This window comes from Microcaecilia unicolor, chromosome 7 (assembly GCF_901765095.1).
Source record: "Microcaecilia unicolor chromosome 7, aMicUni1.1, whole genome shotgun sequence".
NCBI lineage: Eukaryota > Metazoa > Chordata > Amphibia > Gymnophiona > Siphonopidae > Microcaecilia > Microcaecilia unicolor.
In genome coordinates this window covers 17,836,181-17,853,763 of record NC_044037.1, presented here as the reverse complement: position 1 = coordinate 17,853,763, position 17,583 = coordinate 17,836,181, and the positions used below count along the sequence as shown (strand labels likewise).

The window sequence follows — 17,583 nt, the reverse complement described above, 5'->3', positions numbered from 1 at the left end:
CCCGATACAGTTCCCCAGGATCAAAGTCCACTGCACTAACCACTAGGCTACTCCTCCACTCATTCCACCAATAAGAGCCAACCTCATCAGTGATGTCACAATGGCTTGATTGCCCGATACAGTTCCCCAGGATCAAAGTCCACTGCACTAACCACTAGGCTACTCCTCCACTACTACTACTACTACTTACGTATGCATTTATGGTTACATCTTTTTTTCTTAAAATATAAAAACTTAAATACAAAAGTACAGTACCCGCAAACAGAAAGGAATAATGAGAGCAATGATCACCACTGGAAGATGCTTTATAAAAACCGCAGTGATTCCAGCCCAAAGCGCCCACGTTGCTTAAGACACCGTCTCCAGTCAACGCAAAGGAAGGGGAGATCCTGATCCACTGTGAGTGTGTGAACCCTCAATCTAACCCCCGAGCAAGGAGGTTAGATTGAGAACTCTTCGCGTCCCCGAGCCAGTGAGTGACTTCTACTAGCTGGAACGTGACGAAAGCTCAGTTCTCTCGCGCCAGCCAATCCGAACGCGGACTCAGGGACCAATCAGCCGGTGCCGCGGCATGTCGCCTACGTCACACCCGGAAGTGTCCACTGGCGCTGCCGGCGAGCTGGGCGCTCTCCGCTCAGTGATGGTATCGCGCGCCTCTTCCGTTTTCCTCATGTGGGGTTATGTCCGTTTTTGTGACGGTGGGGACCACCAGCTTCGATGAACTCATAGCCCTTGTGTCGGAAGAGGCCAGTGCCCAGGTAGGACAACTCGCGCTAAGGGTCTTCCACCTTCCAAAGATCTGAAACGAATGTTCGCGCGTTAGCTAAGAAGATGTGGTGGTTCTGCTAGGGTTAAACATCTTCCATTACACATTTCACTTAGATTAAACCCTTTCTGTCTTTAGCACCTTCACATTAATTGATTTGATTACTTTATTTTTTGTCTATTAGATTGTAAGCTCTTTGAGCAGGGACTGTCTTTCTTCTATGTTTGTGCAGCGCTGCGTATGCCTTGTAGTGCTATAGAAATGCTAAATAGTAGTAGTAGTAGTAGTAGAGGAGTAGCCTATTGGTTAGTGCAGTGCAGCTCCTTGTGACTCTGGGTAAGTCACTAAACCCTCCATTGCCCCTGGTACAAAATAAGTACCTGAATATATGTAAACTGCTTTGAATGTAGTTGCAAAAACCTCAGAAAGGTGGTATATCAAGTCCCATTTCCCTTTCCCCCTTTCCCTTATGACATCACAATATCAGAAGTGAGCCAAGCCATTGTGACATCACTGATGAGGTTGGCTCTTATTGGTGGACTGAGCCTCCACCTACCCTCCTCTCCTCCTTCCTGTACACATTAATTGATTTGATTTGCTTACTTTATTTATTTTTTTGTCTATTAGATTGTAAGCTCTTTGAGCAGGGACTGTCTTTCTTCTATGTTTGTGCAGCGCTGCGTACGCCTTGTAGCACTATAGAAATGCTAGATAGTAGTAGTAGCAGCACCTACAGTACGTACCGTATGCTACTGCTTATTCTGTTACCACCGATCCCATCATGCAGTAAAACCTGCTTGTTAATAACGCGTTCCAGTGGAGTTCCTAGAGGAGCTGACACCCTGGGGCGGATTCCTCTGCCCTGGAACAGGTTACTTCCTGTTCCGGGGCATAGGGAGCATGGAAACGAACGACGCTGACCGGCGCGCGGCACCCCCCCCCCCCCCTTGGTACGCCACTGACGCATTCACAGCGTTAGCGTGCACTCTCGCTAGCATATCCTATCCTATATAAAACCCACCTCCAACGTTCTGAAGCTGACTGCGTGGACACAAGCTTCATGTTCTGTTGACACCTCCCACTTCTGGGTGCGTCAGCAGAGAAAGTGCCCAATCAAAACACAGCAGTGTTTGGAACTTTGGAGGCGCAGTTTCAGCCCTTTGCCACGCCACCCCCCCCCCCCCCCCCCGAGGTCGCCGCAGCCACTGCTTCACCCCCCTTCCAGGTCACCGCCGCCGCTCCCCCCCCACCCCTCTTGTCAGTTGCAATGTCAGGTGGAAGTTCCTTCCTTGGGTATGGCTGTCACAGAGACGCCAAGGGTGGCCCATCACAGTGCTGGAGATTTACCACCGCAATGCTGGAGACTGAAGGCCAAATAAGTGAGATTTTTCTTGCGAGCCCCAGCCATGTCTAAAACTAGTTCTGGCAGGTTCACATTCCAAAAACTGACATATTCCAATCAATAAATAGGAAATAAAATTATTTTTTTCTGCATTTGTTGTCAGAGATGCCGAGGGTGGCCCATCCAGAACATAGTAACATAGTAAATGACGGCAGATAAAGACCTGTATGGTCCATCCAGTCTGCCCAACAAGAGCAACAAGAGTTAAACATTTACCTCGTTAATCACATTATTAATGCGTTAAATGTACAGCCCTAGTTTACTTGTAGATTTTATGACTGATGAAGCAGGCGGTTCACACCAAAATTCAGCTCCATAGAGTGGCAGGTACTACTCCAATAAGTGAAATTGAAGGTCAGTGGGTGAGGTTTTCTCGCAGTGCATTCAGGTGCCCTTTTACTAAGCCACGGTAGGCTCTACGCCTATGCAGTGCGCACCCAAATGAGACTACTTCCAGGCCAGCGCACCCTCCTTGGCAGTAATTTCAGATTGGGCGCGCGCCCATGACACACGGATGAATTATTTATTGCCACCTATGCACGCCAATTCTGGCACTTGACGTGCGCCGTCCGGTCACCGCGCGTGTAGCATGTGAGCCTTTACCACTAGATCAATGGGTAGCGTTATATATCTTCATGGATGACATATTTTAAACACAATTATTTCAAACACTTAACACGAAACGACATCCAAACCTATGGAAACAATTCAACTGTATTTAAAGATCCCTCATCTAGCAGTATCTTATGATTTAAAGTAGCTCACACATGTCTGCTATAAAGACAACTACTTCAACACACAACAGATTCTGCAACATTTTCCAAAACCCTGTCTGAACATCAGACTAGAAGTTTTGTTGTCACCTCAGTAAGGCTAACACATAATCTCTCCAATACAAAACACTATGCAGAAATTTGTGCAAAAACATATTCAGAACCTTAGCATACCAGTACCATCTCTATGCTGATGACACCCAGCTTTATCTCTCCACTCCCGACATCACGGTTGAAACCCAGGCCAAAGTTTTGGCCCGCCTTTCAGACATCGCTGCCTGCATGTCCAACCGGCATCTGAAACTGAACATGGCAAAGACTGAGCTCCTTGTCTTTCCACCCAAACCCTCTTCTCCTCTTCCCCCACTTTCCGTCTCTGTTGACAACGCCCTCATCCTCCCCGTCGCCTTCAGCCCGCAATCTCGGAGTCATCTTCGACTCCTCCCTCTCCTTCTCTGCCCATATCCAGCAGACAGCTAAGACCTGTCGCTTCTTCCTCTATAATATTAGCAAAATTTGCCCATTCCTCTCTGAACAGACCACCCGAACCCTCATCCACTCGCTCGTTACCTCTCGTCTTAACTATTGCAACCTTCTCCTCGCTGGCCTCCCGCTTAGCCACCTATCCCCCCTTCAATCTGTCCAAAATTCCGCCGCACGTCTTATCTACCGCTTGAACCGATACTCTCATATCACCCCTGTCGCTTCACTGGCTCCCGATCCGCTACCGTATATAGTTCAAGCTTCTCCTATTGACCTTCAAATGCACTCAATCTGCAGCCCCCCATTACCTCTCTACCCTCCTCTCCCCTTATGTCCCCACCCGTAACCTCCTCTCTCAGGACAAAGCACTCCTATCTGTACCCTTCTCCACCACCGCTAACTCCAGACTCCGCCCCTTCTGCCTCGCATCACCATATGCCTGGAACAGCCTTCCCGAGCCCATACGTCATGCGCCCTCCCTGCCCATCTTCAAGTCCTTACTCAAAGCCCATCTCTTCTCCCTTGCTTTTGGCGCATAACCACCTTCCCCACTCATGATACCTACACTGACTACATAGTTTGTAACCTTTAGATTGTAAGCTCTTTTGAGCAGGGACAGCCCTTCCCCATGTTAAACTTGTACAGCGCTGCGTAACCCTGGCAGCACTATAGAAATGCTAAGTAGTAGTAGTAGTAGTACCTTAACAGCACTAGCTCCCAAGACTCAAAAAGGGACAACCATATGCATGAAAAGGCAGCACTGTAAATATTATACCATGCCCTAAAACACCAGTACCCTACCCTGTCTGTGCAGGGTCTCCTGTCCATTTGACTTTTCTTCTCTCTCCATGTCCACCATCCATCTATCCCTCTGTGTCCCTGTCGTGTCCAGCATTTCCCCTCTGTATTTGTCTCTATACCTCCCTCCCTCCGTGTTCAATATCTGCTCTTTCTGTGTCCTTATCCTCCTCTATTTTCAGCATCTCTTCTCTGAGTCCCTATCTTGACCTATATCCCTGCAGTCTATAGCCCTTCCTCTGTGATCCCCCCCCCTTGTCCAATATTTTCCCTGTGTGTTCCTATTTCCTCTGTGTCCTGTTTTGCTCTTGTGTCCCTGTCCATGCCCAGTATCTCTTCTGTCTTCCTGTATCTCCTCTCTCTTTTCCCTTCCTCCCATACCTCACACCTCCTACTCTGTAACCAGGGGCCAATATCTCTCTCCTTTACCATCTCTCTTCCTCACCCTTCCACCCCATTATATCTCCCTCTAGGGTGCAGTGTCTTTCCCCCCTACCTTTCTCTCCTCCAGTCTCACTCTTCCTCTTTTCCACTCCCTACCTCCCCCCCCCCCGGTCCAGCACCTATCCTTGTCCCTCTTCCTCCAGCTTCTTGGTCCAGCACTTCTTGTCTGTCCCTTACTCCCCCCACCCCCCCAAAAACACCTACACCATGGTAAAAAGCAGCACCTCTTTCATCTTTCTATCCCTGGTCCAGCACCTCCTTCATCTTTCTATGCCTAGGTCCACCATCTCTCTTTCCCTTACCATCTTACAGGTCCATCATCTGTGTCCTTTCTCCCAGTTCCAGCATTTGTCCCCTTTTTTCCTTCCCTTCCTCCCCCTTTCCCGGTTCCAGCTTCCCTCCCCTTCCCCCCCCCCCCCCCCCCCCCCGGTTCCAGTGTCTGTCTCCGTTCTCCTTCCGTCCTATCCCGGTCCAGCGTTTGTCCCCTTTCCTCCCACTGCCAGTTCCAGCATCTGTCCCATTTTTTTCCTTCCCTTCCTCCCCCTTTCCCGGTTCCAGCTTCCCTCCCCTTCCCCCCCCCCCCCCCCCCCCCGGTTCCAGTGTCTGTCTCCGTTCTCCTTCTGCCCTTTCCTGGTCCAGCGTTTGTCCCCTTTCCTCCCACTGCCAGTTCCAGCATCTGTCCCATTTTTTTCCTTCCCTTCCTCCCCCTTTCCCGTTCCAGCTTCCCTCCCCCCCCCCCCCCCCCCCTGTTCCAGTGTCTGTCTCCGTTCTCCTTCCGCCCTATCCCGGTCCAGCGTTTGTCCCCTTTCCTCCCACTGCCAGTTCCAGCATCTGTCCCCATTTCTTTCCTTCCCTTCCTCCCCCTTTCCCGGTTCCAGCTTCCCTCCCCCCCCCCCTGTTCCAGTGTCTGTCTCCGTTCTCCTTCCGCCCTATCCCGGTCCAGCGTTTGTCCCCTTTCCTCCCACTGCCAGTTCCAGCATCTGTCCCATTTTCTTTCCTTCCCTTCCTCCCCCTTTCCCGGTTCCAGCTTCCCTCCCCTTCTCCCCCCCCCCCCCCCCCCCCCCGGTTCCAGTGTCTGTCTCCGTTCTCCTTCCGCCCTATCCCGTCCAGCGTTGTCCCCTTTCCTCCCACTGCCAGTTCCAGCATCTGTCCCATTTTTTTCCTTCCCTTCCTCCCCCTTTCCCGGTTCCAGCTTCCCTCCCCTTTCCACCCCCCCTCCCGGTTCCAGTGTCTGTCTCCGTTCTCCTTCCACCCTATCCCGGTCCAGCGTTTGTCCCCTTTCCTCCCACTGCCAGTTCCAGCATCTGTCCCATTTTCTTTACTTCCCTTCCTCCCCCTTTCCCGGTTCCAGCTTCCCTCCCCTTCCCCCCCCCCCCCCGGTTCCAGTGTCTGTCTCCGTTCTCCTTCCACCCTATCCCGGTCCAGCGTTTGTCCCCTTTCCTCCCACTGCCAGTTCCAGCATCTGTCCCATTTTTTTCCTTCCCTTCCTCCCCCTTTCCCGGTTTCCAGCTTCCCTCCCCTTCCCCCCCCCCCCCCCGGTTCCAGTGTCTGTCTCCGTTCTCCTTCCACCCTATCCCGGTCCAGCGTTTGTCCCCTTTTCTCCCACTGCCAGTTCCAGCATCTGTCCCATTTTCTTTCCTTCCCTTCCTCCCCCTTTCCCGGTTCCAGCTTCCCTCCCCCCCCCCCCGGTTCCAGTGTCTGTCTCCGTTCTCCTTCCACCATATCCCGGTCCAGCGTTTGTCCCCTTTCCTCCCACTGCCAGTTCCAGCATCTGTCCCATTTTTTTCCTTCCCTTCCTCCCCCTTTCCCGGTTCCAGCTTCCCTCCCCTTCCCCCCCCCCCCCCCCCCCCCCCCCCCGGTTCCAGGTCGTCTCCGTTCTCCTTCCACCCTATCCCGGTCCAGCGTTTGTCCCCTTTCCTCCCACTGCCAGTTCCAGCATCTGTCCCATTTTTTTCCTTCCCTTCCTCCCCCCTTTCCCGTTCCAGCTTTCCTCCCCCTTTCCCGGTTCCAGCTTCCCTCCCCCCCCCCCCCCCCCCCCCCCCCCGGTTCCAGTGTCTGTCTCCGTTCTCCTTCCGCCCTATCCCGGTCCAGCGTTTGTCCCCTTTCCTCCCACTGCCAGTTCCAGCATCTGTCCCATTTTCTTTCCTTCCCTTCCTCCCGCCTTCCCAGTTCCAGTGTCTGTCCCCTTTCTCCCTATCCTGGTCCAGCATTTGTCCCATTTCCTCCCCCCTGCTAATTCCAGCATCTGTCCCACACAGCTGCTGCCTACCTACTGAGGCACCCTGAAGATTGGAGGGTGACCAATATAACACTGATTTTTAAAAAGTGTTCTAGGGGTGATCTGGGAAATTACAGACTGGTAAGCCTAATGTCAGTGCCAGGCAAAATAGTAGAAACTATTATAAGGAATAAAATTACAGAACATATAGACAAACATGGTTTAATAGGACAGAGTCAGCACAGATTTCAGCCAAGGGCAGTCTTGCCCCACCAATTTGCTTCATTTGTTTGAAGGCCTTGAATAAATATGTTGATAAAGGTGAGCCGGTTGATGTAGTGTATCTAGATTTTCAGAAAGCTTTTGACAAAGATCCTCATGAGAGACTTCTGAAAAAAAAAATAGTCATGGGATAGGAGGCAGTGTTCTGTTCGGAATTGGTTATTGGACAGAAAACAGAGGGTCATGGTTAAATGGCCATTTTTCTCAATAGAGGAGGGTGAATAGTGGAATGCTGCAGGAATCTGTACTGGGATCAGTACTATTTAACATTTATAATTGATCTGGAAATCAGAACCGTGAGCAAGGTGATTAAATTTGCAGATAACATAAAACTATTCAAAGCTGTCAAAAGACATGCAGATTGTAAAAAATTGGAAGAAGACCTTAGAAAACTAAAAGACGGCATCAAAAATGGCAGATGAGAATTAAAAAAAAAATTTATTCAAAAGTTTTCATTACATTTATAATGATACAGAGTTGATAAGTGTAAAGAATTAACTATTACACATAAATTCTACAATAACATGTAACTGAACTATATCTCTGTGCATACTCATTGTCGATTACACAACATATTTATAATCCCTCTATATAAAAGGCAACACCAACGTTCTATGAAGCCTCCAGCCGGAAGTGTGAAGGGGGAGAGATATCTGGTTTCCCCATGAGTGTCTGCCCCGCCCTCTCTGTAACACAAACAGTCAGTGAAGGAAAACACAGCAAAGCAGTGAAGGACTCAGAGGGGGGAGGGGAGAGAGGGCAGGGACACACACACTCCCACATGCACACAGAAGAAAACCTTGCTAGCCCCCGTTTCATTTGCATCAGAAACGGGGCTTTTTTACTAGTAATATATAAGCAGGAAGTTTCATCTATATATGGAAAGGCAGCATAGTAGTTATTGACTTGTATTATCACAAAATCTATCCAGAGGTAGCCACACTTTCTGGGAGTGGGAGAAATTGTGGAGACATATATAGAGTTAGCTGTTTTGTATTTATTTCTTGATCGCACATAAATAGGACCAACATTTTAAGAAATTCAGTTTGGAGTTCTCTTTCCCGTGAAAAATAATCATATGAGCAGCTACAGCCAGCATGATGTTGAATAGCTTGGTGAATGTTTTGTGTAGGATAAGATCAGGACTAGAAGAGCATAAAATGGCAATGTTATAAGACATACAGGTAGGTTTCTTCACTGGAATAAGTGCTATAATTCTGTCCCAGATTGCAGTCCAAAACATGTGAACATTGGAGCATTGAAACAAAAGATGAATCAGTTCGAGGTCACACAACAAACACTTAGAAGCTAGGTGTTCTTAGATGAAAGCTTCGTTATTTGGCTGGTATTCAGTATGCCCTATGAGCAATGAAATATGAAGACTGTGTAATAGATGGACGAGTGGTCTTTAACTAGAACTGTTGCCAATCAATAATGTCATTAGGGTGGCCCAAATCTTTTTCCCGGTCAGACTGCATTGAATTGCATGATCTGGGTTCAAATTGTTGTATACTTTTATAAATCTTCGAGGCCGTTTTGGTTGAAGATATAAGTGACTGGTACCAGGTGGAGAATTTTATTTATTATTTATTACATTTGTGCCCCGCACTTTCCCGCTCATCACAGGCTCAATGTGGCTTACATAGTAACAAGAGAATACAATTTGTAGTATCAGAATCAACAAAGGAGGTATGTGGTGGGACAAATGAACAAGGAGTAAATGGGATAAAAGAGGTATGAGAGAAGGGATAGGTAGGGAAGTGGAGCGATAAAGAAGAGGTAGGGGAAGAGCATGGAGGATAAGAAGGTTGGTAGGAGGTAATTTTTGGGTCATTGTTGTTAATGATTAGATGAACCGGTAAATGGATGTGTTGATTATGTTTGCTTATGGTAGGTCAAGTCGTTCGGGTAAATCTGTTTGAATAGATGGGTTTTCAATAGTTTCCTAAAGGGAAGGTATTCACTAGTTGATTGAATGTATCTAGGTAGAGCATTCCAGAGTTGGGAGCCCAGGTAGGGGAAGTTAGATGCATGATATGTTTTGTACTTTAGTTCTTTGCAATTGGGAAGGTGAAGGTTAAGGTATGTTCGTGAAGATGTTGATCTGTTTCTGGATGGAAGATTTAATAGATTGACCATGTAACTTGGTGATACTCCATGGATGATCTTGTGAATTAGTGTGATGGCCTTAAAGTTGACTCGTTCTCTAATGGGGAGCCAATGAAGTTTCATACGGAGGGGTGTTGCACTTTCAAATCTAGGCTTCCCATAAATAAGTCTAGCTGCCGTGTTCTGGGCAGTTTGAAGTTTTTTCATGATTTGGGCCTTACATCCAGTAATCAGCGTGGGTGAGTACCGTGGATTGTACCAAGTTGCGGAAGGTACTCAAGGGGAGATAAGGTTTCACACGTTTCAACATCCACATAATATTGAACATTTTCTTGGTGATAGAAAGGAGTCAGAACTAGTTGATACATTTTGTGGTATAGCACCAATTAGTATATATTCAGAATGAGGCAAAGAGTAACTGTCTTGAACAAAAAGTACCATTAGAAATGAGTTGAGAAAGGAACCATATCCAGCCTGTTTCCATTTGCGCCAGTTGAGGAAGGTTGAGCCTTGTGTTTTAATTGCGGTATTATACGATAGTGACACCTCAGTTGGGTGTTTGTCTTTCCATTGAAGACGTTGTAAAAGATCTCTTAATATTTTTGTAGAAGATTTTACAATATATGAAGTAGATGAGTAGGGAAACTTATTCATTGTAGGAAGATGAGTCAATTGGAAGGGGTTAATCAATGTTTTTTTAAAGATGAGCTATCTAGGTTGCTCTAGCGAGTTTGTTGAATCAAACTATTTGATCGCTTGAGAGGCTAGAAATGCCAAGTGGTAAGATTTAAGTTTATACATTTTTTTTTTGAACTGATAAAAAGATACATTCCACACAGAAACATATGCATTGTTCAATATTTTACAATAACATTCCCTACCCAAATTCTCACACCCCTTTATCTTCATCATTGTATTAAAAGAACATTTTTTATTGAGCCAAGACCATAAGAAAACAATATTTGTGAAAATATATGTGTTCAATTGTAAAACCAAGAAACAGAGGAAAAAATCCTTTCCCAACCTGTCAACAAAAAGTAGCAAAATCTAAAGCGTCTAGACTCTTGTAACAGTCCAGAGAAGCGTATAGTAAAGTAACAGGTGAAAATCCCATCTTCAACCCCAACATTAAAAAAAAAAAATCACTCTTGCTGGAATCTTAAAATCCAGAGGCATACCAAGTGGTAAGTTTCCAAGTCATGGAAATGTATACCCTGTTTCATATTGTAAGTTTTAATTTACTTAAGGCTATTTGGGGAGCTTTATTTTTCCAAATAAATTTGTTTAAAAGGATGTCCAGTTTTTTTAATAAAAATATAGTGGGAAATATATAGGAATCATACTGAAAATATAATTTATTTTAGGCACTAAAATAAAGAACAGAATCCTTAACAGAAACAGTGTTGACCAATGTAACATTTTATCATTAACCATTCAAATAATATGATCTAAATTGAGTTTAATAGTTTGTTCAGGAGTTTTGCTATACCAGATGCCTAGATATTTAAGTTTCTCTGGCTCCCATTTGAATGGAAAATTAGCAGTGTGTTGTTTCATGGTAAAACAAGACAGAGGCATGATTTTGCTCAGTTGATTTTGTATCCTGATAAAAGGGAGAAAGTTGATACATTTAAGAACTGAGGGAAGTGAATTTACCATAGTGCACAATAGCATATTGTCATTATAAATAGATAATTTGAATATATTTGCATTAACCTGAATACCCTGGATTTGATTGCTAGAGCCAACGGTTCTAGCGCTAAATTAAATAGGAGAGGAGAGAGTGGGCATCCTTGTTTCGTTCCTCTGTTTAAGGGGAATTGTTTAGAGAGGTTTCCATTAATCATTATAGAAGCTGTAGGATGGTCATATAAAATTTTAATCATATGAATAAAGGAGTCACTATTGCCTAACAGTTGTGTAAAACAGGTAGTCACATTGTATTCTGTCAAAGTCCTTTTCTGCATTGAGGGAAACTGTGACCTGAAGGTCATTAGAGGAATCGGTGCCTGACAGAACATTCCAGAATAACCTGGAATTGTCACTAGGGAGTTTACCAAGAGTAAATCCATTTTGATCTGTGAATTAGAGATGGTAGAACTTTACTTAGGCATGTGGACACTATTTTGGCGTAGATTTTGTTGTCTGTTAATTAATGAGATAGGCCTATAATTTTCTACCTTGCTGTGATGTCTGTATGGTTTTGGTATAAGATTGATGGTGGGTTCAAGAAAAGAGCCTTTAATTTGTGGAGAAAAGAGTAGAGGAGTGTGGTAGCCGTGTTAGTCCACTCTTAAGGTTATCAATAGAAATCAAACAAAATAAAACATGGAAAAGAAAATAAGATGATACCTTTTTTATTGGACATAACTTAATACATTTCTTGATTAGCTTTCGAAGGTTGCCCTTCTTCGTCAGATCGGAAATAAGCAAATGTGCTAGCTGACAGTGTATATAAGTGAAAACATTCAAGCATTACTATGACAGTAAAATAGATACTATTGGAGATTCTACATGGAATGTTGCTATTCCACTAGCAACATTCCATGTAGAAGGCTGCGCAGGCTTCTGTTTCTGTGAGTCTGACGTCCTGCACGTACGTGCAGGACGTCAGACTCACAGAAGCAGAAGCCTGCGCGGCCACATTGCTGATCTACAAGGGCCGACTTCTACATGGAATGTTGCTAGTGGAATAGCAACATTCCATGTAGAATCTATAGAAATCAAACAAAATAAAACATGGAAAAGAAAATAAGATGATACCTTTTTTATTGGACATAACTTAATACATTTCTTGATTAGCTTTCGAAGGTTGCCCTTCTTCCTCACATCGGAAATAAGCAAATGTGCTAGCTGACAGTGTATATAAGTGAAAACATTCAAGCATTACTATGACAGTCTGACAGGGTGGGAGGATGGGGGTGGGTCGGAGGTATGAATGGGGACATCAAAGCATATCATTGATATGGACAAAAGAGAAAAGCATTATAGAGAGAAGATAAGTTTGGGATGAGAATATCAGCAAAAGCCATCAAATCCCTTCCCTTACCCTTAGGGAGGGATTTGATGGCTATAAAAATCTCTGTATGAGTTATAGATTTTTCTAATTCACTGTTTTGCGTTGAGGTTACAGTGGGATGTGGAACATTTTCTGTGAATTCTTTGAACTTGGCACCGGAAAAAGTGATTTCTAAACTGTGTAAGTTGTGATAGTAGTTAATGAATAGTTGTGCAAAGGTCTTTTCATTTGTATGTTTTTTTTGTTTTTTTTATCCTGAGGATCTGTGATGTGCACAATTCTAGAGTTGTTCCTTTTTGTTTTTAAATACTGGGCTAGCATATGACTGAACCTGTTATTTTCAGCGTAATATTTAGATTTCTGTGCAGCAATATTTTTTTTTTTTTTTTTTTTTGTTACATTTGTACCCTGCGCTTTCCCACTCATGGCAGGCTCAATGCGGCTTACATGGGGCAATGGAGGGTTAAGTGACTTGCCCAGAGTCACAAGGAGCTGCCTGTGCCTGAAGTGGGAATTGAACTCAGTTCCTCAGGACCAAAGTCCACCACCCTAACCACTAGGCCACTCCTCCACTGTTGCTACTATTTGAGATTCTACATGGAATGTTGCTATTCCACCAGAAGTCGGCCCTTGCAGATCACCAATGTGGCCGCACAGGCTTCTGCTTCTGTGAGTCTAACGTCAGACTCACAGAAACAGAAGCCTGCGCAGCCTTCTACATGGAATATTGCTAGTGGAATAGCAACATTCCATGTAGAATCTCCAATAGTAGCAACATTCCATGTAGAATGTCCAATAGTAGCAACATTCCATGTAGAATCTCCAATAGTATCTATTTTATTTTTGTTACATTTGTACCCCGCGCTTTCCCACTCATGGCAGGCTCAATGTGGCTTACATGGGGCAATGGAGGGTTAAGTGACTTGCCCAGAGTCACAAGGAGCTGCCTGTGCCTGAAGTGGGAATCGAACTCAGTTCCTCAGTTCCCCAGGACCAAAGTCCACCACCCTAACCACTAGGCCACTCCTCCATATATGTGGCATAAACTCTTTAGATAATGCAGAAATATATACAGATTCAAGGTTTTGTTGGGGTGGGGGGGGGTCTAGTTGATCTGTTTCTTTTTTAAGCTGTTTGTTTAATGCTGCAGATTAATTAATAATAGCCCCCCTAAATGTGGCTTTAAATGCTTCACACCATACATTTGGGGGATATTCAGTAGCACAATTGTCTGCAAAGTAGTCTTCTGATTTAGATTTATTATAATTTATAAATTTGTCATCTCGAAGTAGGATGGGATTGAATTTCTAAGAGCCCTTGTTTTGGGGATTGATATATTAGATAAAGATAAGGAAATAGCAGAATTGGTCAGAAATAGTTTGTGTGAATTTCCTTGCGTGTTACATGGGGCATTAGTTGTTTGGAAATGAAAAAAATCATCAATGCAAGAATAGCTCATGTGAGGCAGTGAAAAGAAAGTGAAGTCAAGCGTAATGGGATTAAGCACCCACCATGGGTCTATAAGACCAAAGGAATTTTTTTAGTGATAGTATACTAGAGGCAGCCTTAGTGACGTTAGGGGGAATTGGATTTCCTATCTAATATGGATCTAAAATGTGGTTGAAATCACCTATAAATAGTTGGGACTGGATTCAGAGAATTTATTGCAGCAGAGATTTCTTGGAAAAATAGGGGGATCATCATTATTTGGTACATAGATGTTTAAAATATTGATAGGGACATTGTTTAACAGGAAATGTGCTCCAACTCATTTACCATTGTTATCTGAAATTGGTTTGACCATAGTGGGTTGTAGGGATCTACATGCTAAAATGGAGACTCTGTTTCTTTTCCGAGTGGAAGAACTTAAAACTATATGGATATAGTTTTGGTCAGTCAGGCGATGATTATCCTGTAATAAAAGATGAGGGTCTTGGATGAGTAAGGTCAGTATCAATTTTTTTTAAGGCAGAATAAAAGTTGTTCTTTTTATGGGGTTCAGCTCTTTAATATTTAAAGAGACTATATGCATAAGGAGGTTAAGTGATTGAATAAACATTTTAAATGAGGGCGTAAGCAATGCAGAAGTACCCAGAAAAGTGGTATTCTGCAAAGTTAAATATATGATACCCAGTTAGATGGACCATTGTTCTGACCCAGTATGGCTATTCTTATGTTCTTATCTCCCGTCCTTATCCCAAGCACAAGCATACCAGAGTCTAAGTCTGCATGGAGGGAAGGGAAAATGCATCATTGTGTCACACTGTAAATGTGCACTTTCAAACTTACTACTTTCGTTGGGGTGGGGGGATTTTGCCTTTGTTTCCTCCTGCTCTTATGGGCTTCAAACTAAATTTTGACGATTCTTCATTTTCCACTGTTGGGGCTCCCCCCCCCCCCCCCCCATTTAGTCCAGCCATGGTAACAATAGTCCTTTTTCTACTCTTTAAATACATATTTTATGGCATTTTCTCTAAATTACTACTACTACTATTTAGCATTTCTATAGCGCTACAAGGCATACGCAGCGCTGCACAAACATAGAAGAAACAGTCCCTGCTCAAAGAGCTTACAATCTAATAGACAAAAAATAAATAAAGTAAGCAAATCAAATCAATTAATGTGAACGGGAAGGAAGAGAGGAGGGTAGGTGGAGGCGAGTGGTTATGAGTCAAAAGCAATGTTAAAGAGGTGGGCTTTCAGTCTAGATTTAAAGGTGGCCAAGGATGGGGCAAGACGTAGGGGCTCAGGAAGTTTATTCCAGGCGTAGGGTGCAGCGAGACAGAAGGCGCGAAGTCTGGAGTTGGCAGTAGTAGAGAAGGGAACAGATAAGAAGGATTTATCCATGGAGCGGAGTGCACGGGAAGGGGTGTAGGGAAGGACGAGTGTGGAGAGATACTGGGGAGCAGCAGAGTGAGTACATTTATAGGTTAGTAGAAGAAGTTTGAACAGGATGCGAAAACGGATAGGGAGCCAGTGAAGGGTAGTATGAGTAAAGCGACCCTGGCGGAAGATGAGACGGGCAGCAGAGTTTTGAACCGACTGGAGAGGGGAGAGGTGACTAAGTGGGAGGCCAGCAAGAAGCAGATTGCAGTAGTCTAAACGAGAGGTGACAAGGGTGTGAATGAGGGTTTTGGTGGAGTGCTCGGAAAGAAAGGGGCGGATTTTACGGATGTTGTAAAGAAAGAAACGACAGGTCTTGGCAATCTGCTGGATATGAGCAGAGAAGGAGAGAGAAGAGTCAAAGATGACCCCAAGGTTTCGAGCTGAGGAGACAGGGAGAATGAGAGAGCCATCAACAGAAATAGAGAGCGGGGAGGTGGGTTTGGGGGGGAAAATGAGAAGCTCGGTTTTGGTCATATTTAATTTCAGGTGGCGTTGAGACATCCAGACAGCAATGTCAGACAAGCACGCTGAAACTTTGGTTTGGATGCAAGGTGAGATATCAGGGGTAGAAAGGTAGATTTGGGAGTCATCAGCATAGAGATGGTAGGAAAAGCCATGGGATGAGATTAATGAACCAAGGGAAGAAATGTAGATAGAAAAGAGGAGGGGACCAAGAACAGAACCCTGAGGTACGCCGACAGGCAGAGGGATAGAAGTAGAAGAGGATCCACCAGAGAGAACACTAAAGGTGCGGAGGGAGAGGTAGGAAGAGAACCAGGAAAGGACAGAGCCCTGGAATCCAAGTGAGGACAGGGTATCGAGAAGTATGCTGTGATTGACAGTGTCAAAGCAGCGGAAAGATCAAGAAGAATGAGGATGGAATATTGACCTCTGGATTTAGCCAGTAATAGGTCATTGGAGACTTTAGTAAGCGCAGTTTCGGTTGAGTGGAGAGGGCGAAAACCAGATTGTAGTGGGTCAAGAATAGCATGTGAGGAGAGAAAATCAAGGCAGCGGCGGTGAACAGCACGCTCAAGTACTTTGGAGAGAAAAGGAAGGAGGGAGATGGGTCGGTAATTAGAGGGACAAGTAGGGTCGAGTGAAGGCTTCTTAAGGAGAGGTGTGACCACAGCATGTTTAAAGGCAGCAGGGACAGTCGCAGTGGAAAGTGAGAGGTTGAGAATGTGACAGATAAAAGGAATAAGAGCAGGAGAGATGGCATTAAGAAGGTGGGTGGGAATGGGATCAGAGGAACAGGTGGTACATTTTGAGGAAGAAAGGAGAAGTGTAGTTTCCTCAATAGTAACTTGAGGAAAGGGAATGAGGGGAAGGAGAGAGAGGGGAACGGACTAGTGGAGGGAGAGGTGGTGAGGTAGAGAAAGCAAGGTTTATCTTTTGAACCTTGTTGTGAAAGAATTCAGCAAGGGTCTGAGGAGATAATGAAGGGGGAGTTGGGGGAGGGGGCACCTTGAGGAGAGAGTTCAATGTGGCGAAGAGAAGTCGAGGATTAGAGCCAAGAGGGTCAGTTGGATATAATAATCCTGTTTGGCACGTAAAAGAGCAGATTGGAAGGAGGTCAGCATGAACTTAAAGTGTAAGAAATCAGCAAGGGCCCGAGATTTCCGCCAGAGGCGTTCGGCGGAGCGGGTACAGGAACGTAGGTAGCGGATATTAGAAGTCAGCCAAGGTTGGGGTTTTGTACGCCTTACAGGGCGGGTCATCAAAGGTGCAAGAGTGTCTAAGGCAGAGGATAGAGTATTGTTGTAAGAAGAAACAGCCTCGTTGACAGACGTGGATGGTGCCATAGTAGAGAGGAGGTTTGAAACATGGGAGGATAGAGATGAAGGGTCAATATCGGGAAGATTCCTACATAAATTAGATAAGATAGGACGGGACTGGGAGGGAGGAGATTTAAGTGTGAAAGTTATAAGATGGTGATCAGAGGAGGGAAGATCAGAGGCAAGGAAACTAGAGGGTGAACAGTTGGAGGAGAAGATGAGATCAAGACAGTGACCATTTTGATGAGTGGGGGAGGTGGAGCATAAACTGATCAGTAACCCAGCTCTGTTGCTTCCTTGATCTGCAACTTGTTTCAAAACGAGGCGGAGTGCCCATCGGTGCACGGAGCCGACATTAACATGGCGCCGTGCACCGATGGGCCCTCATGCCTGAAGCAGCGGGGAGCGAGCGAGGGGGAGAGGTCAGGACCCCGCCTCGCAGGTGCTCCCCGCTGTGAGGGGACGGATCAAAGGGGGGGGTTTAAAACCCCTGGGCTGAGCTCGGACGGCCTCTTCGGCGTCCGGGCACCAGCCAACAAGCCAGCACCAGCCAGCCAGCAGCCAGCCTCTTCGGCGTCCCAACTAACACGTCCGAGCACCAGCACATCCGCGTGCGTGGGAGAGA

At 45.4% G+C, this 17,583-nt stretch overlaps 1 protein-coding gene across 2 annotated transcripts in view; it reads left to right on the top strand.

The window, feature by feature from the left end:
- The first annotated feature begins 603 nt into the window (after nucleotides 1–603).
- The window catches only part of LOC115473859 (UDP-N-acetylglucosamine transferase subunit ALG13 homolog), a 32,557-nt gene continuing 15,577 nt past the window's right edge, over nucleotides 604–17,583 (top strand). The window contains exon 1 of one of the 2 annotated variants that reach the window (XM_030209007.1): nucleotides 604–758. In XM_030209007.1, coding sequence (XP_030064867.1) covers nucleotides 681–758 — 78 coding nt within the window. In that variant the 5' untranslated portion in view covers nucleotides 604–680. The remainder of the gene's footprint in view (nucleotides 759–17,583) is intronic. The other variant, XM_030209008.1, reaches the window with a different exon arrangement.